Source organism: Leptonychotes weddellii, chromosome 11 (genome assembly GCF_054177405.1).
Source record: "Leptonychotes weddellii isolate Sample4059 chromosome 11, ASM5417740v2, whole genome shotgun sequence".
In the NCBI taxonomy this organism is placed as follows: Eukaryota; Metazoa; Chordata; class Mammalia; order Carnivora; family Phocidae; genus Leptonychotes; species Leptonychotes weddellii.
The window spans coordinates 34695109-34721490 of record NC_138379.1 but is presented as its reverse complement, the minus strand read 5'-3'; the positions used below and the strand labels follow the sequence as shown (position 1 = coordinate 34721490).

The window sequence follows — 26382 nt, the reverse complement described above, 5'->3', positions numbered from 1 at the left end:
TGCCCTATTTAGCACATTTAACTGGCAATCTTATTTATTAAAATCACCAAATAATGCAAATGACGCACAAATTCATAAAAGTAAAAGGTCAGTGTTCCTCCACCTAACCTCCACTACCAACCACCTGGTGTGCATCCCTTCTTTTTGTATTTCTTTTTTTCTTCTTTTTAAAGGTTTTATATATATGGAAAAATATGGAAAAGTATAAAGACAAAATAAAACATGTCCATAATTGCACACCTTTTTGCGGGATGTATATAAAATAAAAAGTTGTAATCCTAACACCATCCTTTCTTTACTCCAACCTCACTTGACTCTTGACATATCCCTGGTCTCATTTAGGGGTTCCTGGTCCTCCTGTCCTACAACCTCCTGGATACGTAGAAATATATTCTAAATTATCCTTTCATAAAAATCTTAATTTTTACAAAAAGGAGAACATACTCTACATCCTTCTAAGTAAATATATAGAGAGAAGCAAGGGTTTGTTTTGCTTTAATGATAGTACCTTCTGTGAGAACAAGGGTACTACAGAACAGGGATTCTACACTGATTTCAAGTGATGGTAGAGATACATTTTGTCTACCTTTTGGAGGCCAATTTGGCAATATATAAGAATAGCCTTCAAAATATTTATAAATTTTGATCCAACAATTCCATTCCTAGAGATTTATCATTAGGAAATTATTGAAGATTTATAATATATACACATTTATGTTTATATATATTTATCTTTAAGGATGCTCATCATTAAATATCTAACAGATCAATTTGTAAATACATTATGCCAATATTTTTATGCGAGATCATCAGGCAACCAATTAAAGACCATGTATTTTGAAATACTGTTTAAAATGAGAAGTGCTCAAAATAATGGTAGATGAAAAGTACAGATAATAAAATTGCATGTGAGGGGCGCCTGGGTGGCTCAGTCGTTAAGCGTCTGCCTTCGGCTCAGGTCATGATCCCAGGATTCTGGGATCGAGTCCCACATCGGGCTCCCTGATCGGCGGGAAGCCTGCTTCTCCCTCTCCCACTCCCCCTGCTTATGTTCCCTCTCTCGCTGTGTCTCTCTCTGTCAAATAAATAAATAAAATCTTTAAAAAAAAATAAAAAATAAATAAATAAATAAAATTGCATGTGAGAACTTGTAAAGCAAATAAACTGGTTACATAAATCATCGTGAATGAATTTTTAAAACTTAATGCTGAGTTAAAACAAAATTTGTAACAGAAGATTATATACAGTATGATTCAATTTACATAAAGGTCAAAACCAGGCAAAACTACAAATAAATACATATATTACATAAAAATCTTTAAGAAGGAGGGACTAGTAGATAATGTCCAATATCTTGCTAGTAACTTTTCATGTGCTTATCAAGTACTGAACAACTATCAGAAGAGAGGGAGCAAATAGTAGTTGGCTCCAGACCTGGAGAGAGCACTTCATGCAGGCTGCGGTCTGTCATTGGGGTTCTGGAACTTGGGTGATTCCAGGGAGCTCAATTTCAAACTACTTTTAAAGTCCATATGAGGAATACCATTGAAAGAAAATTCAGTAACTTATTTGTACCATTAGGATAAATAATCAGAAAAATAAAAACTTTTAAAAGAAAATCCAAATTGATCTTACATGGCTCCAGTTTTGAAGATAGGGCAAGTATATTCTGCCTTGAGCATCCACATGTTTTCCAACTGAGATTCCCATATTTGCAGTTGGCTTTAAGAAGCAAATGGGGGGAGCAAAAGGGTGGGAATCCAAAATCCACAAACGAATTGGTATGTTATATGTATTACCTATGTGAGACAAAGTAAACACATTTTCAAACAATGATGAAGCATACACATTATATCTGTATAGCTAGGTGGCATTTTAAGATATGTAGTCAAGTGTATATATAAAGGATTTATATAGATCAAGGCCTACTTCTCCATTTTCATGTTCCCATTAAAGCACCAGCATAACACTTGAAGAAATTTAAGACAATGACCAGCTCATCCAATTCAATTTAATAAATATTTACAGGACCTACTGTGCCAGGAATTTGGGATACAGCATCTTCTTCTTTTTTTTTTCTTTAAAGATTTTATTTATTTATTTGAGAGTGAGAATGAGAGAGAGTACATGAGAGGGGGGAGGGTCAGAGGGAGAAGCAAGCTCCTCGCTGAGCAGGGAGCCCGATGTGGGACTCGATCCCGGGATTCCAGGATCATGACCTGAGCCGAAGGCAGTTGCTTAACCAACTGAGCCACCCAGGCGCCCGGGATACAGCATCTTCTTGATGTAACTTTCTTTGCTCCACCCAAGCAGAGCTATCGCACCTTTCTTGAAAGGTAGTGGACACTTCTATTTTTATACTTATTCTGCATTGAAGTGATTTGCCTACAGGTCTATGCTTCCTTTCACATTGTAAACTTCCAGAGGATTATGTATTTTTCATCTCTATAACCCCGGCACCAAGTAGAGTGCCTAACATACTGGCTGACAATAAAGGTTTCTTATATAAATAAGAGTGAATGAATAAACAAATGAAAAATGAATGAATCAACAAAGATGAATTCAATACATTTGATACTGACTCTCAGGTTGCTCATTAAGTGCAAATGAGCTGGGTTAGATACATAGAACTTGGAGCTGAAAATAACCCTAACAGTGACCTCGTCCAGGGGTTCTTAAATTTCAGCGTACTGAGAGCCAGAAACTTGAGTGCGTGCTCTTCCAGTGCTAACCACCTACACGTATCATGCCTACCAAGAGCAAAAATCTCTGACGGCCCTGGATGCCAGGAAGCCAAAAGCTAAACCTAATAAAAGTGTAAAAACTAAACTTAAACTAGAAATCTGATCAATTACCTTAGCTGTTCTACTGTATTTCCTGATAGTCATTCCTGCTTTCATAGTCTTACTGCGTGTCTTTCATCCCTGTATTTATGAATACAGCTGTTCAGGAGCAAGAATGCCTAGGTTCAAATCCTAGTTTCACCCATGACTAGCTATATGATTTTAGGCAGGTTCCTTAACTTCTCTGTGCCTCAATTCCTTCCTCTATAAAATGGAAATAATACCTCCTACCCCATAGGGTTGTTGTGAGGATGAAATTAGTTAAGGTATGTAAAATTCCTAGAACAGTACATGACATGGTAAGTACCATGAAGGGTTGGCAATTTTTGCAATGTACCTCAAACCCATTTTGGAAATAGGCCAGGTCTAAATAAAAAGTTTTATTTTCCACTGCAGTCCTTTTCCTACTAAGGAAATCTTCCTTCCACTGACAGCTACTTTTCTCATCTTGCTTCCTCCTCTAAAGATACAAGGATACTCAGCCCTTTCTCACATTAGAAGCACTTAAGAAACTTGGAAACATACCAGTATCCAGGCCACTCACCCAAAGTTTCTGATTCAATGGGATGGGGTGTGGATAACATTTTTTAAAAGCTTCCCATGTAATTCTAATGTGCAGGTAGGACTGAAAATCAGTACATTATAGAAACATCCTAATACTTGTGGGTCTATTATTTTATATCAGTAGTTCTCAAAACCACACTCCTCTTCTACTTTTGTCTAAGTCTTAAAACAATTTTTTAAATTGAGATACAATTGACATATAACATATTAGTTTCATTGTATAATGTAATGACTTGATATTTGTATATATTACAAAATGATTACTACAATAAGTCTAGTTAACATTCGTCACCATAGTGTCTAAGAATTTACAATTTCGGTATAGGCATAGCAATTGATCCAAAGATAATTCTATGATTATAAAGTCATGTGATCATAGCACCACAAAGTGACTGACAGGTACTGAGACACACCATCAAATTACTCCAGAAGTAGTTACTCTGTCGAATATTATATACTCTCTAGAGTAGTGTTTTTCAAATTGTGGTCATGATAATTAGGTCACAAAATTAAGTTAGTGGGCTGCAAACAATATCTTAAAATGGAATTGAAAATAAAATAAAATATATGACAGGTAGTATGGTGTTTCATATATATATGCTTATAATGTGTGTGTGTGTGCACGCACGCATGTGTATGCTAGCTGTGTATATAAAAGTATTTATTGTGCATCACAATCAAAACATTTGAAAGCCACTGTTCTAGGCCATGCAAATTTTTTTGTTTCATAATATAGTTGTAGTAGGCCAGATCCTGATGGTGCCACTTTGTGTTAATCACTACACATTAAAGAAAAGGAAAGAAATGTCTATTGATGGTATCTTTCTAATTGATCAAGGATCTGCTGCCTCCCTCAATGCCCCTCCCCAGCAGCGTCCATGCATTTTAATAGCCCATGCTTGGCAAAGCAACTGGTGAGCCTGATTCCCGTGTCTAACTGGTAAGATTCACTACTGGCGTTCTGTTCTCGTCCTTCCTTCCTTCTTTCCCATTCTTTTCTGTCAGCAAATGCCCTGCCTCCTACCCTGCCCATTTAGCTTTCAGTAATTCATCACCAAAGAGTCAGAACTCCTGGAAGAGTCCTCAGATCTCAAGTAATTACATCATAAAAATATAATTTAAGTTAGGGGGCGCCTGGGTGGCTCAGCCGTTAAGCGTCTGCCTTCGGCTCAGGTCATGATCCCAGGATCCTGGGATCGAGTCCCGCATCGGGCTCCCTGCTCGGCGGGGGGCCTGCTTCTCCCTCTCCCACTCCCCCTGCTTGTGTTCCCGCTCTCTCTGTCTCTGTCAAATAAATAAATAAAATCTTTAAAAAATATATATATATATATAATTTAAGTTAGCTGTAAATAAAGTTCAGATGGGTATCATCTTATTAAGATGAATACACATCTCTAAAGAATGAATGGATGAAGAAAAAGTGTCATCACAACCTTGACACAATCTTGGAGAGATAATAAGAAATAATCTAGAAAATGTCAGCAGGTATACGTAAGGAAATATCAACGGAAGATTCATCAGGGAAACAGGACTGGGTGGGAAGTTAGTTACAAGCTTAACTTCATCCTTTCTCAATTGTTTACTTTATTTAGCATGAGTATATATTATTATACTAATAAAACTAGGAACTGGAAGAAATATAGGCAGACAAATAATCACGGTCAACATTTATTAAGCTTCTATTATGTGCCAGGCATTATGCCAAGAGCTTATTTATAGTAATTCATTTAATCCTCATAGTTCTAGAGTGAGGCTCTATTATTGTACCATTTTACAGATGAGAAAGCTAATACATTCTGACCTTTTGATCAGCAGGAAATAAATAGTGTGGATCACACTGAATTGATATAATTCTACTCAAAAGCAAAGAAAAAAAAGAGGGTACTGCAAAAATAAAGGTACTGCAGGTACCGTTACTACCTTGGAAGACCCAGCGTAAGAAGCAATGAAATAACTCGTTGGCTCTTGGAGATGCAGAATGCCAATGAGGGGCATCATACCAATCATATTAAAATAAGTTCAAAATAAAATAAAGTTTTATGCCCTCCTCTTACTTCCCCACACTGTCCTTCAAACTGAAATGCTACTAAGCAGTGATTCACTTAAATTCATGAGCTTCTCTGTTAAGATGTAACTACCCTTGACATCATTGGGGTGGGTAAGAGTTGGGAATGAATCAATCAACCAATCAATCATTGGGGTGGGCAATAATTCTCTCTCTCTCTCTAGCATCTAATCATAGTAAATGGAGAACACAAGTAATGGGAAACAGGTCTGAGTAAGGTTCTCTAGGCAGCCAGAAAAGAGTCTGAGAGCTTGGCAGGAGAGGAGCAAGGAGGAAAATAAAAATCAGTTCTGCAATTTCTGCAGAGCTCACTGTAATCTACTTTCATCTCCAACCACATTCCTATGTATAAAAACCAAACTGAATTCCTATGCATTTCCTGTGCCAAAGGAGATGTCATGGTGGGACATGAACAGAGGCAGAATAAAACATGAGTGCACCCCGGCCAATGAGTCATCATGGAGGGGAAGAAATTAAGAAGGGTTTGTAACAGTCTAGGGACTACTGTAATGAAGCACCTATTTTGAAAAAAGTCCCCCGAAATTTAGCTTCTTGGTGTCTTTTGAGCAGTGTATTCCCACTGAATCTTTTGTAAAGGAGCAAACTCCACTGTTCTCTCACCATTTGTTTTCAGATCCTCCTCAGCCCTTTTTTCAGGGCGCCTCCTCTCGTATGCCCAGCAAATTCACTTATTAGTAATCAAATAAACAAACTCAACCATTCAAGAAATATTTATCAAGCATTTTCTATAAACACAGCACAGTGTATTAGTGATTTTGGATAATATCCTTCCTGGGATTATTTGCATTTTAAAAGAGGAATAAATTTTTAGTTGTGGAATTTCAGGGAACCCCTTCAGAGAAGTATATTAGAACCAATGCTTCGCTGGTGTTCTTTACATCATACTATATAAGCAATCACCTATGATGATACCTATCTGAAAGGTTAGTCCTGTTGAACACTGATAGAAGTAGGTCTGGACAAATAGGAAGAGTTAAGTATAGGGGAGCTAGTGATTTTTTGTTTGTTTTTTGGGGCAAACAATTATTTTAACCTGTCAGGCCACCTGAAAATATGTTGCTTTCTTTGAGCTGTCATGGCCCCAAATTTCCTACTGGAGTTTCAAGTTATAGCCTGATACCGCTGTGTGGTCTTAGGTAAATCACTTGACTAGGCTAAGATTCAGTTTCACCCATAGAATGGGGACATCATACAGGCGGAAAGGGAGAGGAACAAAACATTGATGTAATGGAGAAAAAGGTGTGATCCTTGCATTTTGCTATGGAAAGCAACAAGAACTCTCCCTAAGAGCAGGCCTATGTCTGTGTAGGGGCCCAGGGCAGGTTGCCCAAGATGGGCACTTTGGCATAAAGATTATCTTGAGTTAAAAGTAATCGAAACCCAGCAGATGGAGGAAAAGCTCTCTGCCTCCCTCTCAAATGCCTATATTTACACTGGAACAAAGAGTCTCTACCAGGAAGAGAGCTCTTAAAAGAAACTCCCCTTTACCTAAAAAACTTATCTGCATAATAGGGCAACCTTTATTTTTCCAAGCATCTCCTTTTCCTTCTTGCTAATGGTCTTTCTCCCTTTTGTGTCCACAGGCCCCTCTCCTCTCCTTAGCTCATATAAGCTTCATGTTACCCCACTGTCTTTGGAATCTCATGTCTGTGTGCATCCCCCATACGTACGCCTATTCAGTTTGAATTTCTCCTTTGCATCTGTCTAATGTCAATTTGATTCTAAGTCCAGTTAAGGGCACAGGAAGGTCTTCCTCCCCAACATCTGTCTTACCCTCCTCTGTACATTATCCCGTAGCAGAGTAGTGGGCACAGAACTGACACCCAGTAAGTATTTGTTGAACTGAATTGAATTTGTTGATATTAATCTAGGCCACAGACTAGACAGAACAGCATTCTGCTATATCCAGTAAGGTTCTGTACAGATCATATACATGTGAAAATACTTTGAGAACGTTATAGAACTAAACAAATATAAGTTCTTGTTTAATGGCTCTTTTACAAAATACCCACATTTTCTCAACTGCCACACTTACCCTGATACATCACAGGAATAGTGCCAGTGAAATTCAGCAGGTCTTTCTGGGAACTATCTTTGAACACTGGAAGAAAAAAGAGCCCCAAAATGTGTACTTAAAAGTAGAAAAAACAGTATTAAAGTTTGTGCATGCACATACACACGTACAGAAGCACACATAATTTCTAAAGTTCATCATCTAGGAATCTATAAATATGTTGACAAGGGGGAATTACTAGATATTGTTTTCTTAGAAAGCCAAGAGGACAGTTGAAAACCCACAGGGCTTTGGTATAGAAATCCCAGGTTCTAGGCCTACTTTTCTCACGCAGACACATGCAACTTTTGGCTACTTCAATCTCTTTGACCTTCAGTTTCATCGTCTATAAAATAAAGATAGTAAGGCTGCATCATAAAGTTGTCATAAGGGTCAAATGCGATAATGTGAAAACACATCTAAGAAGTTTAGGATTATAAAATGTGGGGATATTATTAAATAATTGTCACGTGTAACAAATCAGTTATAATCACTTTCAGATACCAAACTATAACTTTATAATCAGAAAAAAAGTTAGCTTTATTTTTTAAAGTGACCTTTTTGGAAGATCACTAATTATCTTCTTCGGTTTCTCTAACTCGATTATTCTCAACCTTTTTTACACCTTCATGTCCCTGAAACTTCGACTTACCCATCAATGACTGAGATACAGTGGTGGAGAATTAATGCCCTCATCTCTGAACTGAATACAGAAAACACTACCTCTGGTTTCAAACTACCCAACTGCCTCGGAAGGTAGTCCTCTTAGTACCTCAATAACTATCCTATTTAGGCGGTGGGAGGAAAAATTCTAAATAAATTTGATGACCTATTAGAAAGGGAAAAGAGGAAACCAGGCTGACAGAAAATTCAAGGCCAAAAGGGTACATAAGCACAAATGTTTACCTTGAACTATATAAGTGAAAGGTAACAGTGGGTAAAGGGATCATTCCATGGCAAAAACTAAAATGGAAAAGAGCAGTGGAACAGGGGTTATTACTCAGGGACACAGAATAACTTAGAAATGTGGCAGAGAAGCTGTAGGTATAAATATACATTGTCTAATCAAATTATTCAAAAATCCAAAATAGAAGTGATTATGACATGTCTTCAATAATAAAATGGACATTGACAGTATTCATCCTATAGCTTGAGAGTTTAAGGGCATCATGGCTCGCTTTCTCTAAATGGAAGAAATGAGAATAAGAACTAACTGGTATAATGACGTTTTAAGTCTATATGATAAAGAAAGACACTTAAAAGAACAGGCCGTATGTGAACGGAGGGCAAGACAGACATATGTACAAACCCGACTCCATCCCTAACTTCCTGTGTACTTGAGCAAGTTATTTAAACTCTTTGAGGGGTTATGATTCTTACCATAGGTGTCCATAGAATATCTGAAATGTGGGAAAAACATATTTACATTCTTTAGTTCTTCCACAGTGAGATCTCTGAACTTGTACTGAAAAGAGAAAAGTGAGAATGGAATAAAAATAAAGCTTTACGCAGCAAAACAATTACAATTAACCTTTAACAGAACACTCTGCACTAGGCCCTGGGCTCTGAGTTTTATGAGCATGAATAGTATGTGATTTAATCCTTTCAATAAGGACCCCATGAAGTAGGTAAAAAAAAAAAAGACAGGCCATAATAAAAAAGACAATTAACAAGTACAGTAGAGGATGTGGAGAATCAGGACCCCTGTATACACAAGCCGCAGTGTTAGTGAGAAAATGGTGCAGCTGCTTTGGAAAAGTTTGGCAGTTCTTCAAAGACTAAGAATGAAAATGCCTTGCTGAGTTAGGTAGCAAGTTAAGGAGTGAAGCCAGAGCTCAAACTCTGGACCTGGGCCTTTCATCACTAAATCAAACGGCCTCCAAATACTTCCTGAAGGCTTAAGAAATAGGACAGGAGCACCCACGTCACCATTGCTCGAGATCCAAGTCTCATTCTTGAATACCTCACTCACTTGAGACACCTTGAAATTTCCCTCCCAACCCTCCTGGTACTTCATCCTGGTTTCAAAGGAAGAACAGACAGCATTCAAGGATTTGCCATCCAGGTGAGTGAATTGCCTCCTCATTCATCCAGAAATACTAAGCACAGAGCTACTGTATGACCCCAGAATTCCACTCTGAGGTATATAACCAGGAAAAGGGGAAACATATGTCCATACAAAAAACGTGTGCACGATTGTTCAAAGCAGCATTATTCATAAAAGCCAACAAAGGAAAACAAGCCAGATGTCCATCAACTGATGAATGGATAAATACAATGTGTATATCCATAAAATGGAATATTCAGCCATAAAAAGAATAAAGAACAGATACATACTACAACATGGATGAACCTTGAAAACGTTATGCTAAGTGAAAGAAACCAGACACAAAAGGCCACATATTGTATGATTTGTATATGAAATATCCAGAATAGGCAAATCCATGAAGCAGAAAGTAGATTAGTGGGTGCCTAGGGTTATGGGAGATTGGGAGGAAATGGGGAGTAACTGCTAATAGATTCTGTTTTCTCTCTCTGAGCCTTAAGCTTTTCATCTGCAAAGGAGACATAGCTCCACCACCTACCAACTTCAACAGGTATGTATGAGGACCTTACGATTAACACATGTAAAAGTGAGATATTAAACAAAAACATATACAATAGTAAGTACAGACAAGAAATGAAGAATCCACATAAAGCATATCCAAGTTAGAGAAAGGCCTCCAGGAACAGCTGTCTACAATCCACATTAGAGTCTAGAATGGTACAGAAAATTATAGAGGGAAGGGAGATCATTTTAAGATGGGAAAGAATTTGGCAAAAGAAAAAGCCTATGATTATTAACAACTTGAAGGCAGGAATCATCTCCTATTCATCTCTGTATCTCTGTATCTCCCCACAGGGTATGCCTCTGATAAATGTAGGCTGACTGGATGGGAATTAGCAAAGAGGCAGACTTAAATGAGTAGAGTAGAAACAGAAAGAAATTATGATCCATAGGTGTGGGCATTGAAACTAAGAATTAATCAGTATTAACTACAGCAGGGAGAAATGAGGCCCAGATTCAGGGTCCCTGACTCAGTGTAAACAAAAGTGAGTGAAATCATCCCACAAATGTACAAAAGGCTACACTGTTGTCACCTGGAATATTTATTATGAATGAAAACAACTTTTATTTTGTTTTCTACTTAAAATTATAAGCTGTTTTTTCTAACTTTAATGTCCCGTGAGAATGTGATTAATGGCTACATAGGGATACACACCAGAATTGATTTAATTGCAAAACTGCTATAAAAGTTTGTCAAAACAGGGCAAAAGCTCTCTTCCTTGGGGCTTGAATACCCAAATGTCACTACTAGTCAAATACGTGATTTGCCTTTTTGACACCTAAAAGAAAAAAGACCTATTTTGTCTTTCCTGAAAAAAATGTTCACATCATTTGCACTATATATGACACAGAGTATCTTCTTAGTATAACATTAAGGCATATATTCCCTTACTGTTCTAATACCACCTAAGAGAAGTCTACATAACATTCTCTAAGGAAACGTGCCTCAGACTATGCCATGTACTTAAAGGGTGCGGGGCATGTCACTAAAGAGGAAAAGTGGCCTGGGAGATTCTAAAACCAAAGCAATTATACTGTCACAAAAGTTAGTAACACTGGGGTGCCTGGGTGGCTCAGTCGGTGAAGCCCTGGACTCTTGATCTCAGCACAGGTCTTGATCTCTCAGGGTTGTGAATTCAAGCCCCATGTTGGGCTCCATGCTGGGCATGGAGCCTACTTAAAAAAAAAAAAAAAAAAAGTCAGTAACACTGAAAAATTGAGAAGTTATTAAAATTTTAACTTTATCTGCTAGATTATGTTTATTTAGTAGACTTATATTTAGGAAGAGTGTATAAAAGTACTCTTACATGACATATGCTCAAATGTAGGACACACTGAGGAATACTTTGTGACATCATTTCATTAAAAAACTTAACTGGAGGGCGCCTGAGTGGCTCAGTCGGTTAGGCGACTGCCTTCGGCTCAGGTCATGATCCTGGAGTCCCGGGATCGAGTCCTGCATCGGGCTCCCTGCTCGGCGAGGAGCCTGCTTCTCCCTCTGACCCTCTCCCCTCTCATGTACTCTCTCTCATTCTCGCTCTCTCAAATAAATAAATAAAATCTTTAAAAAAAAAAAAAAAAACTTAACTGGAACATATCTTACAGATCAAGTCCAATCTTACTCTGTGAGTGAGCAAATCTAGGTTAAGCTACCTGTCCAAGATAATTCAACTAGTGGTGTGGGAACCACGTACTTCTGAAATAGGAATGAGGGAACCAGACAATTTTTCTAAACTTAATATTTATATTTTTAAAATACTTATTTATTAGAGACAGAGAGCGCACATGTGCACGTGCAAGCGGGGGTGGGGGGCGGGGGGGTGGGGGTAGGGGCAGGGGGAGAGGGAGAGAGAGAGAATCCCAAGCAGATGTCCCCATTGAGTATGAAGGCTGAGTGTGGAGCCTGATACGGGTCTCAATCCCACAACCCTGAGATCATGACCTGAGCTGAAATCAAGAGTCAGACGCTTAACTGAGCCACCCAGGCACCCCTAAACTTAATATTTAAAACAAACTAAAGAATATATACATATGTGTATACACACACACACACACACAAATATACACTAATTCTGAAGAATAAACACCCATGCATCAACCTGCTCACACATGATCCAGAATAGTAATGTCCAAAAAACTTTCTGCCATGATGGAAAAGATCTATATGTGAGGGATCTAATATAGTAGCCACAAGCCACATGTGCCTACTGACAATTAAAATGTGGCTGGTGTGACTGAGAAACTCAATTTTTAATTTTATCTAATTCTGACAAATAGCCACTTGTCGCTACTGGATACTCTATTAGACAGCACAGACCCCTCCAATACCATTACATCTGTCTGAATGCCCCTCTCACCCACTCAACTGCCTCCCTTTAAAATGTATTTACATTCCTCTGCTCTCATCTTCTGGTTTTATCACACATGCGTGTGTATCCCTAAACAACACACTATTGCTTGTTTAGTTGTTGTTTAATTTTAATTTTGTTGGCTTTATAAAATTATAATTTTGCATTTAACTTCCAATTTTTTTCACTCAATATAATGTTTCTAAGATTCATTTGTATTGTGGCATGTTGCAGCTCATTTTCACTGCCACACAGTAATGTTTTCCATTGTGTGAATATACAACAAATTATCCTTCTTTCTGTTAATGCACATTGAGTTGTTTCTAATTTTTAGTTATAGATAATTCTGCAAATGTCTGTTGCTTCATATACTATGAATTCTCTATGGTATCTGCCTAGATGTAGAAGGGATATAAATCACACATAATCAAATTAACAAGGCCAAATTGTTCTCCAAAATGGTTGAATAACCATTTAACCACCAGCAGTGTTTAAAAGTCCCATTCATCCACATCCTCCACATCACTTCAAATTATCTTAATTCATGCTAATCTAATGAGGGAAAAATTATAAAGTTCTTTTTCTACTCTCAACTTTAACACTTCTTCCCACCGAACAACAGATCATGCTCCCCTCATTAAAAAACTTGATAGAGAGGTTCTGTGAAGAGGAGACACAAAGGGTGTAGTCGTAAGCATGATACTTCTCTTCCTACAAAATTTATACCTGTCACAATAGATAAAATCATTCAGATCAATTAAATAAACACGTTCAGTCATGAGGCTTCATAACCTCGCACAGATGTGCAAATTGCCCCAACTAAGACAAATCCAAAAAAATGGCATGCATGTATGGTTTCTGCATGGAGAAGTCTTAAGGAAGCATTAAGAATGACTTAATTAGAAAGCCAGCGAAAGAGGGGTTGCCTCAGAATGTACACTGGTGGGAAATCAGAGCCTGGACCAAGAGCCCGGACTAACCTGGAAACTGGTGCTAGTCATGCCCCAGAAATGTAGGTTAGACTTCTGGGTCAGGCCTCCCGCTCAACCTTTCAAACATTAAGAGGATCTCTTCTGGGCCTGCAAGCCCCGTTTTCATTCCTATACCTACTCAAGTCACTAATTCACTGCACACTGATTTAGCCCCTCCGCTGTGGTGAGGCACAGTGCTAGGGAAGGGAACACAACAGCACCGTCTCTGCGGTGAGTACACCGCATGAGTAAATAAATCATTGTAAATAAAATAATTACTCCACAACGTGATAATCCAGACTTCTGAAAGCAAGCAGAGCGAGGGGCGTGATTCCATCCTGCAGGGAGTGACATCTGAGTTGAGTCTCAGAAAAAAGAGATTGCAAGTCAAGAAAAAAGGGGCAGGCCGTAGCAGCAGAGAGAAAGGCGTGGTTAAAGGCACAGGCGAGTGCTGGGAGCTGTTTGAGAACCAGAGACGCTGGTGGCGTGAGAAAGTCTCCCTCCCGGTGGAGGCCGCGGGCCTCGGAGTCGTGGGCGGAGCCACAGGCCCCGCCCTGGGACTGAGGACTCGGGAGGGAGAGACCCGCAGCCTCCCGGGGGCCACTCCCCGCAGCCGGCTTCAGGCCAGCCCGCCTCCGCTCCAAACCCCGGGACGAGCCGGGGAAACGCCTTGACGAGGCAGCCCGGCCCCGACACCCCGGCGCCCCAGACCCGGCCCGGCGGGCTGCTCGTACCTTGCCCAGTAGCCGTCTGAGACCCTCGCAGTCGAACTCCATCTCCATCCACGTCCCGCAGCCAGGTTCTGCGACTCCAGCCCGTGGACCTCCCTCCGGGCCCACCCCTGGACGGAGGCCGCCGAGGTCCAAGCCTCCCGAGCGGTCCAAGGCCACGCCCCTTCCCAGGCTCGAAAGTCCGCCCGCGTCCAACGCCCAGGCTCAGCGGCAGCTCCGCCCGGGAGTCGGACCAGCGCCCCAGAGTGGACCCTGAGCGCGGTCGGAAAAGCGTTAGCGCCCCGGGGCCACGACCCGGCTTGCTGGAAGGAAACTTGGGGACATCTGTAAGGAGAGGAATAGGAAGGACCCGAGGAGAAGCAGTAAAGGAGGTAGAAGCAACTCGCGCTGTTTTGGAAGAGAGTTTCTAGAAGGGTGTGTTAAATTCAGCAGAGTATCGAGAAAGATCAAGACCAAAAATTATCGTTAGATTTAGGAAGGAAGAGGTAACGGGACTTCAAAAGCAAATTTTCAGGGAGCTAGAAAGGGAAAATGGAGTCAGAAGGAGCATTGTCGAAAAACTGGGAGATTGTGAGGGTTGGTGCAGCATGCCGGGAGGAGTTGCCTTTTTTTTTTTTTTTTTTTTTTTAAAGGAGGGGCGCCGTAACTGTTGGTGGCACAGAGAGGGAAAAGCTAGGGCAGAAAAAGAGTTTGAGAACAAGAGAAGAGGTAGATTGGTGGATAAGATCATCCACATAGAGAAGACGAAGAAATGAAATTTGCTGGCTTTGTCTGGTCTCCTTGACTTGTGATTTACTTACTTGCTTTATCCCTGATTTGGGCCACTGGGCTTAAAAAGTCGCAGAAGATGGATATTGTAACTGTCAGGAGGATGGGTAAGCAAGACGATGATTGTATTTACAGGGAGAGCCAGAGGCAGGAATGCTGTGACTCAATTAGAAGAAAATAGAGGCTGGAAAGGGTATTTATTCATTCAACAAACTTTTGTTGAGCATTGACTATTTGCTAGATCTTTTTCTAGGTCTGAGGATACAACAGTGAACAAAATAGACAAAAATATTGGTTGTCCTAAGGCTGTCATTCTTTTCTTAGGAGGAGAGCAAAACAATACGTATAGTAAATAAATAAATTAGATCATATGCTGGAAGGTAATTAAGTGTTGTGGGGAATAAATTTTTAAAAGGCAGGATAAGGAGATCAGGGTAGGTCTCCTTGAGAGGTGAGAGATTAAGTGTTCTATATTAGAGGGCATTCAAAGCAAAGTCCTAAGACAGGTGTGAGCTCAAAACGGCCAACTGTGGCTGGAGTAGAATGAAGTAAGAGGTGAGGAAACAGAAGTAGGCTAAGTCAGAGAAATAAGGGAGAAACAGATGGGTTAGGGCAGTGATTCTTGCAGTGTGGCCCCCAGACTCACAGCCTCAGCATCACCTGGAACTTGGGAGAAGTACAGATTCTAAGACCCAATCCCCAGACTTACAGAGTCAGAAACTCTGGGGGAGGGGTGGTTCAAGTGATCATTTTTGACAAACCTGGTGATTCTAATGCATGGTGAAGTCTGAGAATCACTGTGGGGCCTTTGTAGACATTTGGGACTCTGGCTTGTCAATGCTGTCCAGCCAGAAGAGCATCAGGAACACTCACCCTTAAATAAGTTGGGTTGATTACTCTTTGCAGTGAGGGAGCAGATGCTGTGGAGAACCACTGGGACTGCTCAGTCCAGGAGTATGAGAAAGATCTCTTATAGGATTGGGGCTTTGGGTGACTTGGGGGAGGATTTAATGAAGTGAAACTTCACGTTGGATTGGGTGCTGTCAGAAAGCAGAGACAGTTCTGTGATTGGATAGCTCAATAAATATCTATACAATGGGCAAACTAGAGCAAGGATAAAGCAGTAATTGGTAAAGAAGAAGCAGTCACTCATATTAGCAGAGAGAAGAGGATGTTCGGTATTTCATGGGCTGCACAGGGACCTTTGGTTTGTCTCTGCTTAGACAAAATTATGAATTGGCCTTATTTGGTCTCATTTTATCATGGTCTGAGTGACCCTGTCTGGTGTTTGTGTTCTGTGAGGTTGTTTTATCCAGCAGGAGAATAACATAGCCTAGCCATGAGTGCCGGGTCAACTTCTAACAACATGGAGACCTTCCTGGCTGGGTCAGACCAGTTCCCAGATTTTGGGGGCTGCTTTTTTCTTTCTCAGGCTTTTACTGTGAGAGAAAGAGGAAGCCACTGGAAGGTTTTGAACAGAGAAGTAATGTGACTGAGTCTTAAAAGAATAGGTCTGACTGCTGCCTTGTAGAGACTGGATGTGGGGCGAGAGAGGGAGCCAGGAGAGAAGGTAGGAGGGGAGAAGATTGAAAGCTAAGAGGCCTCCGAGAGCACCTCAGGCGGATAAACAAACCTAGGAAATGATGGGACTTCCAGGGCCTCTAAGATCTAACAGACCCTGTCAGAAATCCAGTAATCAAGGAAAAGACACCACGTTAGAAGTGATGCCTGAGCAAGGTTCTTCAATATTTGATGGAAGAACCATTTATGGAAGATGTCTTCCATCCAAACAGCTCATTCTCTTCTGGTTTAGTCACTACGAATGACTTATAGGCCCTATGAACACTTTATGCCTGTGTGTGTGTGTGTGTGTGTTTGTAGCCATCATTTCCTGTGTGGAAGGTACGTTGCTTAGAGTTTTATGTGCTTTATCACAGTTAATCTTCTCAGAACCCTATGACCTAGATAGATCATTCTACTGGCGAGGAAACTGAGGTTTGGGGTTGTATTACCTATTTCCTTGTTTCTGAGATCCTGTTGAGTAAGAGATATATTATTGACAAAGTTTTGGGAGAGAAAAGGTTACAAAATTAAATATAAATACCAATTTTAATACTTACATCTATTTGAAAAGAGCTGAAATGTGAAAAAGTATGCACCTTAAAATAGAGGATATATGGTATAATTGGCTCCATTTTACAGATAGGGAAACCAAGACTCAGAAAGGTTAAATTGTTGCAGAAGGTGGTGTCAGAGACCATGTTCCTTCTCTGTGCATTTTGCTGCTTCCCTGTGTGTGAAGTTGTGATTAGCATCCACATCCAGAATTTGGCACTATTTCATCCTGTAATCTAACCAGGCTAAAATATTCACTTTTCCCCAAGCATGTCATGTCTTCTGTGCTTCATGCCTTAATGCCCTGCCTGGGATATTTTATTGTACCGGACTACTTCCATCTCTTCCCCTCTTTCTGTCCCCAAAGACTGTAAGGTCCTGACAGATAGCTGTCAAATCTCATTTATATCTGTATTCCCAGTGCCTAGCATGCTTGAATTTATGCATGTCTTCATTCTTCTGATATTTGGTAAGTTTGCTGAATGAATGGTGTAAGGTGACCAAAGCCATAGGGAGAAGATGGTATAGTGTACTAGTTCTCAGCCTTATTAGAGTTGCAGACTTTAAAAAAAAAATCTGTTGGAAGATACAGACCTGTTCTAGAAAAATGTACATGCCAACATATGCAGTCCATTTTGTGTCCAATTTCAGGAGTGTTCAGGGATCCACTGAAGCCCATCCTTGCACCCTGGTTTAAGAAACTCAAATGTAGTCCGTGGGAGCACAATTTGCTACAACTTTTGGGCGAAGTAATCTGACATACCTTTGACTCTATAACCCTACTTTTGGAAATTTGTCTTACCGAAATAAAAGTACCCAAGACACAGGTACAAAGATGTTAATTAAAAAAAAAAGGATCCCCAAACTAAGAAATGGGAAAAGTGTATATTCTGCATCTTTGTTTGCAGCTTGAGAAAAGTCACAAGAATGGCTTGTTTAAAATAGGAATTTTTTTCTTGGGGCTCTGCTTCTGACTCTGTTTACACTCTTTGCTTTCATAGTTATTGGTCCTGTCAGACATACTGTTCAGGGATGAAACCCCTGGTATTCCAAATATCAGACACATGTGTCCTTATCATTTACTTCTCTTTTCCCCCATTTCTTTATTGTGGTAAAACACACATAACGTACAATTTACCATCGTAACCATTTTTGAATGTACAGTTCACTGGCATTAAATACATTCATAATGTTGCCCCGCCATCTCTACCACCCATCTCCATAGTGCTTTTCATCTTCTAAAACTAAAACTCTATATCTATGAAATAATACCTTCCTACTCTTTCCTCTTCCCAGCCCCTGGCGACTCACCACTCTATTTTCTGTCTCTATGATTTTGACATCTCTAAGTACCTCACCAATGGAATAGAATAGATATCCCAGAAATAAATCCTTGCATTCATGGTCATATGATTTTTGACAAGAGTGCCAAGACCATTCAATGGGGGAAAGGCCAGTCTTTTCAACAAATGGTACTGGGAAAACTGGATATCCATATGCAAGAATGAATTGGACTCTTCTCTAACACCATATACAAAAATTAACTCAAAATGGATCATAGACCTCAATGTAAGACCTGAAACAATGCAACTTTTAGAAGGAAACATAGGAAAAAACTTCATGACATCGGACTTGGCAGTGATTTCTTGGATATGACACCAAGGCATAGGCAACAAAAGAAAAAAAATAAGTAAATTAGTCCTCATGAAAATTTAAAAAATATGTGCATCAAAAACCAGTATCCTTCACTTAGATGTATGGAGCTTATGTTGTTGTTCATTGACTGACAGCATATGCTGCATCTCAGGCGATCCTGCCACAGACATCCTTTGTCTTTTGAAAGACATCCTTTGTCCTTATGAAATGAAATTATAAGCTTTCTTTTCTTACACTAGTTCTTTTTTTGGAAGGATTTGATCTAGCCTCTCCATTTTCATGCTCTATCTGAACTGGCATCCTCTTTTTGTCATCTTGCGGCTTTCCTGGTTAACAAGTAAAAACCTGGCAATCCTCAGAAGAAATTTTCTAAGAAATTTTGTTTAACAATCACAGCATTGTTTATGGTGATAAAAAATGGGAGAAAACCTAAATGCACATTGTGCCGTTTATGAACTCATTGTCCTTCAGCTCTGAATCCACCATTCACTGCTTGCTCTGCTGTAATGGACCTTGTAAACCTTTTTTCCTTGCTAGTGGGCATGATGTTAAGTTTTAGCAATAGAGGGCCTTGGGGAGCTACTGTAGGAGGAAGAAACTTCTCTTCCTGGTTCCAGTGTGCCTTTGTTTCTCCTGATTCTGCTCTGCGGCTGCCAGCGGCACGTGGGGGCTATCCAGTGGTGCTCACCCCTGTTGACTTTCAGTGGCCTCTCTATGGACTGTTTTCCATTGAGTTTCAATGGCGTCCCTGCCACTGAACAGTTTGCCTTGAGTTCTACCACCAGCACCTCACGGGGTAGCTTCCTGGTATATTCTGCTGGCAGATTCTCAGCAGTGATCAGTGAGCCTCCCAGAAGCCCCTCTGGAGACTTCCTGGCAAATTTCACCAGCATCTAGTGATTCTCTAATTGTCAGGTCTGGCCTGCAGCTGATTGGATTTCTCTACCATCCAGTCGGTGATGGCCACCACTTCTTCAACCAGTTTTGGATCTCAGCTCCGGAGGGGAGGGACTCTTACAAGTTTGTTTCTCCCTTGGGTGCTTTGCCTCAGCCTTCGAGGTGGTAACTGCTCCCTGTATGTGCTGTTTCTGTGTAGGTAGAGCTTTCTGCCTTTTCCTTAGTTAATGTCTTGTTCCTAGTTAATAATTCTCTTTATTAAACTTTATCTGTTGAAATTACTGTGCGGTTTCCATCTCTTGACTGATATAGTCATCGTTAGGAGAAAGAGGAAATAAATGTGGACTGTTATGCAGAAATTAAAAAAGGATAAGTTGGATTCCTTTGCATTCTGCCTAGGAAGGATCAACTGCTACAGGAGTCGCCTTCTCTCCACAAACAAGTAGAAAACTGCGCAAAATATATGAAATGATTGTTTTCAGATCTTGCACAAGCAGCAGCACAAGCCTATGAACTTTGAGAGACAGGAAATAAAGGAGATGAGCCTTACAATTGCCCCAGCCTACTGTCCGGAAGTGGTTTTCAGACTGCAGCACAATGGGGCTACCCAAACCAAGATTAGTCTTGCTGAGTTGTAAAGAAAGATAGCAGAATACAAAGGAGGCCAGAGTACCAGGAATTTGCAGGATGGGGTCCTGGAGAAAAAGGGGTTCCACAGAGAGAGAACTCTGGAGATCTCCGTAGGGGTAGGGGTCCTTGTAAGTCTTTGGCTGAGTTTGTCTGTGCATACGAAAACTCCATGAGGCCAGGACAGGAACCACCCAGAAACAGCAGGCCAAACACTTCTTGGAGCTCTCAAAAGGGCTAGGAGTTGTGAAAAATTCCACAGATTTGAAAGACTGAACACAATAGGCATCAGAGAGAGTGCCCAGTGGGCATCAGAATGGTCATAGCTCAGTGATGGGGATAATTATCCTCAGAGTAAAAGCTGCTCTTTGCCTACCATTACAAATCTTAAAACAAGCTTCTGAAGAATCAAACTGATACCAAACATCCTGGAAAAAACCCCACACTACGGAATATAGCCAAGTCCAGCAGACAGCCTTGTAAAATTCACCGTGTTGACATCCAACCAAAAGTTACCAGGCATTCAAAGAAGTAAGAAAATATCACCCATAACAAAAAGAAAAATCAACCATCAAAACAACTCCAGAAATGACAGAGATGGTAGATAATGTGGATGGAGTCCTTAAAATGTTTATTATCAATCTTATAAAAATGCTCAAAGATGCAAAGGGAAACATGAACATGATGTGGAAAAAAATGAATTTTTTAAAAGACAAATTGAACTTGAAGAGATGAAAAAATACAATGTCAAATGAAAAATTCACTGTATGGGATTCACAGAAGATTAGACACTATAGGGGAAAGATGAGTGAACTTGAAAAAGAAAGCAATGGAAACTATCCAAAATGAAACACAGAGAGAGACAAAGACTCAAAAATGAACAGGGCCACAGCAAGCTGTGGGACATGTTCACACTGGTTACTGGTCTCGCATGTAATGGAGGTCATAGAGAGGGACAGGGAGGCAGAAAAAAATACTTGAAGAAATATTAGGCAGATATTTTCCCAATTTGATGAAAACCATAAACCCACAGTTCCAAGAAGCTCATTGAACTCCAAATAGAAGAAACATGCAGAAAATTACACAGGCAAAGCAAAGTAAAATTGCTGAGAACTAGTGATAAGGGTTTTTTTAACAGGCACATGATTCAAATACCCCTGCTGGGATTTACCCTAGAGAAACTAAAACTTACGTTCACACAAAAAACTGTACCCAAAGATTTATTTTTATTTTTATTTTTTTAAAGATTTTATTTATTTGAGAGAGAGAGAATGAGAGACAGAGAGCATGAGAGGGAGGAGGGTCAGAGGGAGAAGCAGACTCCCTGCCGAGCAGGGACCCCAATGCGGGACTCGATCCCGGGACTCCAGGATCATGACCTGAGCCGAAGGCAGTCGCTTAACCGACTGAGCCACCCAGGCGCCCTGTACCCAAAGATTTATAATAATCCAAACTCATAATAACCCAAACTGGAAACAACCCAAATGTTCTTTGACAGGTAAATTGATAAACTGCAATGTCCACGCAGTGGGCCATATGTTCATTCAATGAAACAGGACAAACTACTGTACAACATGGATGAATCTTAAAAGCATTATGTTAAGTGAAAGAAGCCAGTGAGTGAGCCTATAACTCTCTTTATATGAAGTTCTGGAAAATGCAAAAGCAGATAAATGGTTTCCAGGGGGGCGGGGAGTTCAAGGGAGGAGACCTATTGCAAAGGGGCACAGGGAGCTTTTTGAGATGATTGAAATTTTTCTCTCTCTTGATGGTGGTGGTAGTTACGAGATTGACACATTTTTCAAAACTCATCAACTGCACACTAAAAAGGAGTGAATTTTATCATATGTGATTTATACCTCAATAAAGCTTATTATTAAAAAAAAAAAGGAATGTGTTTAGATTTTTTTGTCCATTGACCCAAGAGGATGTCCATGATGTATTGTTGTTAACAGGAGAAAAGCAAGGTGCATAGTAGCATAGATACTATGATCACCGTTAATAAAGCAACACTGAAAAGAAGCCCTCTATATCCCTCTATATGTGTACTGATGTTTGCAAGCTCATGGAGGATTCTTTGGTAGAAGGGTACATACCAGGCTTGGGTACCTCATGGGGATGGGAATTGAGGGGAAAAAGAGGGGAGATTGTTAAATTTTTCTTATATGTGTGCAGGTGGGTTCATGTTTTACCATGAGCACCTATTATTTTCATCATTAAAACAAGTAATGAAAATAAAGGGGATATCAAAATAACACATAGGGACATGTGTCTGTAGAAAGAATTCTGGTGGAGGGAAGGGTCCATTGTGACAGTACAGGGAGGTCAAAGGGATGAGGATGAGGTCATTAGACTTGACAAAAAGGAGATCTTTGGTAACATCTGAGAGCATCTAAGTAGTGGCGTGGAGGCCAGAAATCAGAATGTGATATATGGAAGAAAGGTAGAGATTGGGAAGAAAGGCTTTAAGTGTGGACCACTTGTTTAAGCAGTCCGGTCATGAAAGGAAAGGACTTCTTGTGGCTTCTTGAAGGCCACGAGAGGAGAACCAGCAGAGAGTTACTGACCAAAGATATTGAAGAATGGTATAAAATGGTGGTGACAGAGCTCTTGAGATGATGAGGGAGTTGGAGGAACAGAAATAAGAGATGTCTCATTTCCTTAGAATTCAGTTTATTCCATTCACACCCTTACCGATCCCTGTCTGTAGTCTAAGGAGCCCAGCTTCCTAACGGGTAGCTGGGCTCTGAGTCCTGGCCCTGATCTGGAGCATCGGCCTTGTGACCTAGTGTAAGTCACTTAGGCTCTCTACGCTTCAGTCTTCTTAGTAAATGGGCTTGATAATAGTACCTACTTCGTATTGTTGCTATGAGAGAATGCATACAAAAAGCTTAGTTTGCTGCTCAGCTACTGGTCTGGGGGCAGTCTCTCTGACATGTGAGTCTGGGCCATGTGACCAATGATGTCACAATGCCCTACTAGACTCTCAACTTCTCCACTAGGGCGTTGTGGATCCTTTGGAGCCAAGGACTGGAACTGACATGCAAGACCTCTACCAACTGAGGGTTTCATGAGCACACTCCTTTGCCAAGATCTCCATGAATAGTCTTCACTGTGCAGTTGTGTCTTAGACATTGTTTTACTTGTTGTCATGATCGTGCTTGGCTGGATGCTTTTTGTTGGACTTGCGTGTTATATGGGCGCATTTCCGGAGTTCATGGTAAGTAATGACCCTGCCTGTGAGTCCCTGGTAGTAGTCAGTCCTGGCTCTGGCTCCCCTTCCCAGCTGGGATTTCCCATCAAAGGGGAAGGATAGTTGAGGTTGCACCACTAATTAGAGGTCATGATGCAATGGGAACAAAGTTAGTTTCCCAGGCTACTTCTCATCCCCTTGGGATAGCTTTAAGTTCCACCTGCCCCTTGGCTACATAACAGCACTTATCTCAAAGCATTATGGAGTTTATAAGGGGTCTGCTGGAGAGGGGGGGTTTCAGGCCAAGTAGATGAGTGGTCGCTGGTGGGAAAGGGAATGTGGTCATTGGCGGGACCTCCCAACAGCCCTTGCAGTCATACAGAGGCTGTTACCTACTAGGCCAACAAGGAGAACCACTTCTGCCTTTAAATTTCTTTCTGACTCAGCCTCCAGCTCTGAAGTGGAAAGAGAAGTGGCCTGTTCAGGAGAACAAGACGCGACTGAGGAGCTGGACTTTGGATGAAGACCCACAGCTCTGAGTGAGTGGTCAGGTTTGCTGGACTCAACTCCTCCCTTTCCAGAGAATGCGGCAACACCCTGAAATCTCAGTGGAGAGTTTATTTCCCCCTGGGAAACAATCAGCTGTCAAAGGGGAAGTGGTTGGAGGTATGCGGTGGGGGAAGAAGACGGCAAGCCCTGCTTTGGGCAGCAGGCCAAGGTTCCAAGATTGGTTAAGCACATCTCCTAGGTATTCTTTTCATTCCCATCTATTAACTTCTTTTCTCACAAACTATAAGAAGTTGGGTGAGTATTTTCAGCATCCTTTTGGCAGATCCCAAGACTGGAGTTACCGTGAATGAGTTCAAGCCCTCACTTTGCTCCTCACTCTGTGACCTTGGGAAGGTTGAATCTCTCTAAACTTCACTTTCTTCATCTGCCCAATGGAGATAGCTCAGTATCTTACTATTCTTGGGAGGATTGCATTTGGGAATTCATGTCAAGCATTTGATGCAAAGCATTTACTAAATGCTTACTTAACAACTAAGCAAAATAATGAACTGGACAACAAAGATTTACTGGTGACAACAACCTCAACTATTTACCCAAGGCCATACAGACCAACTCGTTTATGAAGCTGGGATGCAAGCCTAGGTCTCTGGACCTAATAGCCTCTTACACTCATTCCACTAGACCAGCCTGCCTCTAGGAAACATGAATACAGTCTCCTTTTAGCAAACATCTCCTGGGGTTCTCACATCCCACTCCCTTTCATTCAGACCTGTTTTTTCAAAGATGTTCCCACTGTTAAAGAAACAAAGTCTTAGTAATAAGCCGGTTACAGAAGCAGGTTTTCTGGGAAGCTACTCTGGACAGCAGGGGCATCAAGTCCCAACCCCAGCGATACTAAGAACAAGGCATGAGGGTTCTTTTTTTTCTCTCCACCTGCCTCAGAATGTCTGTATGAGTATTGACCCAACTCAGACCTTTGTGGGGGTGGGGTTGTGGATGGAGGCACTGGGCACTTGCTTAGCTGAGCCACCTGATCCTGACCAAACCACTGAAACTGTTCTGCGCCTCAGGTTCTCCAACTGTGAAATGAGCATAACAGCCCATCTTCCTTCTCTTCCCTTTCCAGGGAGGTTGTGAGGAAGCATACCCTGCATAATGAGGGTTTAACTGTGGTGTTTCAAAAAATGCAAGATTTTTCTTTTTCAAATAGCCTAGCAATAGTATATAAAGTAATTGCTCACAGCATGCCTAGCCAACCGTCCCAATTAACCCAGGATATTTTTTGTTTTGTTTCGTTTTTTGCATAGCAATGCTTTTTGCATCTGATTGCATAAAACCAATAGTTAATATTTTGATAGGTGATGAGTTAATAAAGATGTGATGCTGGCTAAATCCTAACCACGTAGGGTCACCAGTGAACAGGGCCCTTCTTTTTTTTTTTTTTAAGATTTTATTTATTTGACAGAGAGAGCACAAGCAGAGGGAGAGAGAGGGAGAAGCAGGCTCCCTGCTGAGCAAGGAGCCCGATGTGGGACTCGATCCCAGGACCCCGGGATCATGACCTGGGCCGAAGGCAGCCGCTTAACCGACTGAGCCACCCAGGCGTCCCTGAACAGGGCCCTTCTGTTAGGGTTCTTTGGCCCCAACAGGCCAGGCATCCTGGCCAACTGTCCCATAGCTACTCACTCTGACTGGTACCCCCAAGGTCACAAGAGCTGATGTCACAATTGGTGTCTGAGCTCTGCCCCCCAAAATGGCCATGGCGAGCCATTGCAGTTCAGACTAGACCACAAAGCTCTCCAGCCAGGAGCTGACATGCTGGGCGATCCACCCTCTGGTCTTGAATGAAGACAGCCCAGTTCCCAGGGCTCAGGAGATAGAACACCACACCCTTCAGAACCACCCATTTTCCCCAGCACACACCACCAGCTGAGCAAGAAGCCCCACGATGATTGTTATCTTATGGTTGCTTCTCATTGCAGGAACCATGTGGAAGGGATTTAAGTATCCCCCAGGAGGGGTAAGTATGCTTTCAACTTTGTTCTCTATTCCTACTTTGGAATGTATTCCCCCAGATCAATGAGCTAAGCATCAAAATCCAACTCTAGTAACTTTAGAAACAAATAGTCTTTTCTTTATTAAGAAAGTGGTTGTAGCTTACATACTTCTATTATCATTCACTATCTGAGAGTTCCCTCTGTCTTTCTTTTTTTTTTTTTTTTTTTAAAGATTTTATTTATTTATTTGAGAGAGAGAGAATGAGAGAGAGCGAGTACATGAGAGGGGGGAGGGTCAGAGGGAGAAGCAGACTCCCTGCCGAGCAGGGAGCCTGATGCGGGACTCGATCCTGTGACTCCAGGATCATGACCTGAGCCGAAGGCAGTCGCTTAACCAACTGAGCCACCCAGGCGC

At 41.1% G+C, this 26382-nt stretch overlaps 2 protein-coding genes across 5 annotated transcripts in view; one reads left to right on the top strand and one right to left on the bottom strand.

The window, feature by feature from the left end:
• Positions 1 to 14366, bottom strand: part of UEVLD (UEV and lactate/malate dehyrogenase domains) — a 45818-nt gene extending 31452 nt beyond the window's left edge. The window contains exons 1-4 of one of the 4 annotated variants that reach the window (XR_014138651.1): positions 14208 to 14366; positions 8927 to 9011; positions 7529 to 7594; positions 1636 to 1799 (exon numbers count right to left, since the gene is read on the bottom strand). Coding sequence is in view for 2 of the 4 variants with exons in the window: in XM_081798500.1 (XP_081654626.1) it covers positions 1636 to 1799; positions 7529 to 7594; positions 8927 to 9011; positions 14208 to 14255 (363 nt within the window). In the remaining 2 variants the exon portion in view is untranslated. Of the gene's footprint in view, positions 1 to 1635; positions 1800 to 7528; positions 7595 to 8452; positions 8474 to 8926; positions 9012 to 14207 lie in introns of those variants that run through there. The other 3 variants (XM_081798500.1, XM_081798499.1, XM_081798498.1) reach the window with 3 other exon arrangements.
• A 24-nt stretch (positions 14367 to 14390) lies between these two features.
• MISFA (mitochondrial sheath formation associated) overlaps positions 14391 to 26382 on the top strand; it is a 14988-nt gene continuing 2996 nt past the window's right edge. Inside the window, exons 1-4 of the mRNA XM_031017530.2 lie at positions 14391 to 14575; positions 23270 to 23487; positions 23907 to 23999; positions 25953 to 25990. Of these exons, the coding sequence (XP_030873390.1) occupies positions 23419 to 23487; positions 23907 to 23999 (162 nt within the window). The 5' untranslated portion in view covers positions 14391 to 14575; positions 23270 to 23418 and the 3' untranslated portion in view covers positions 25953 to 25990. The remainder of the gene's footprint in view (positions 14576 to 23269; positions 23488 to 23906; positions 24000 to 25952; positions 25991 to 26382) is intronic.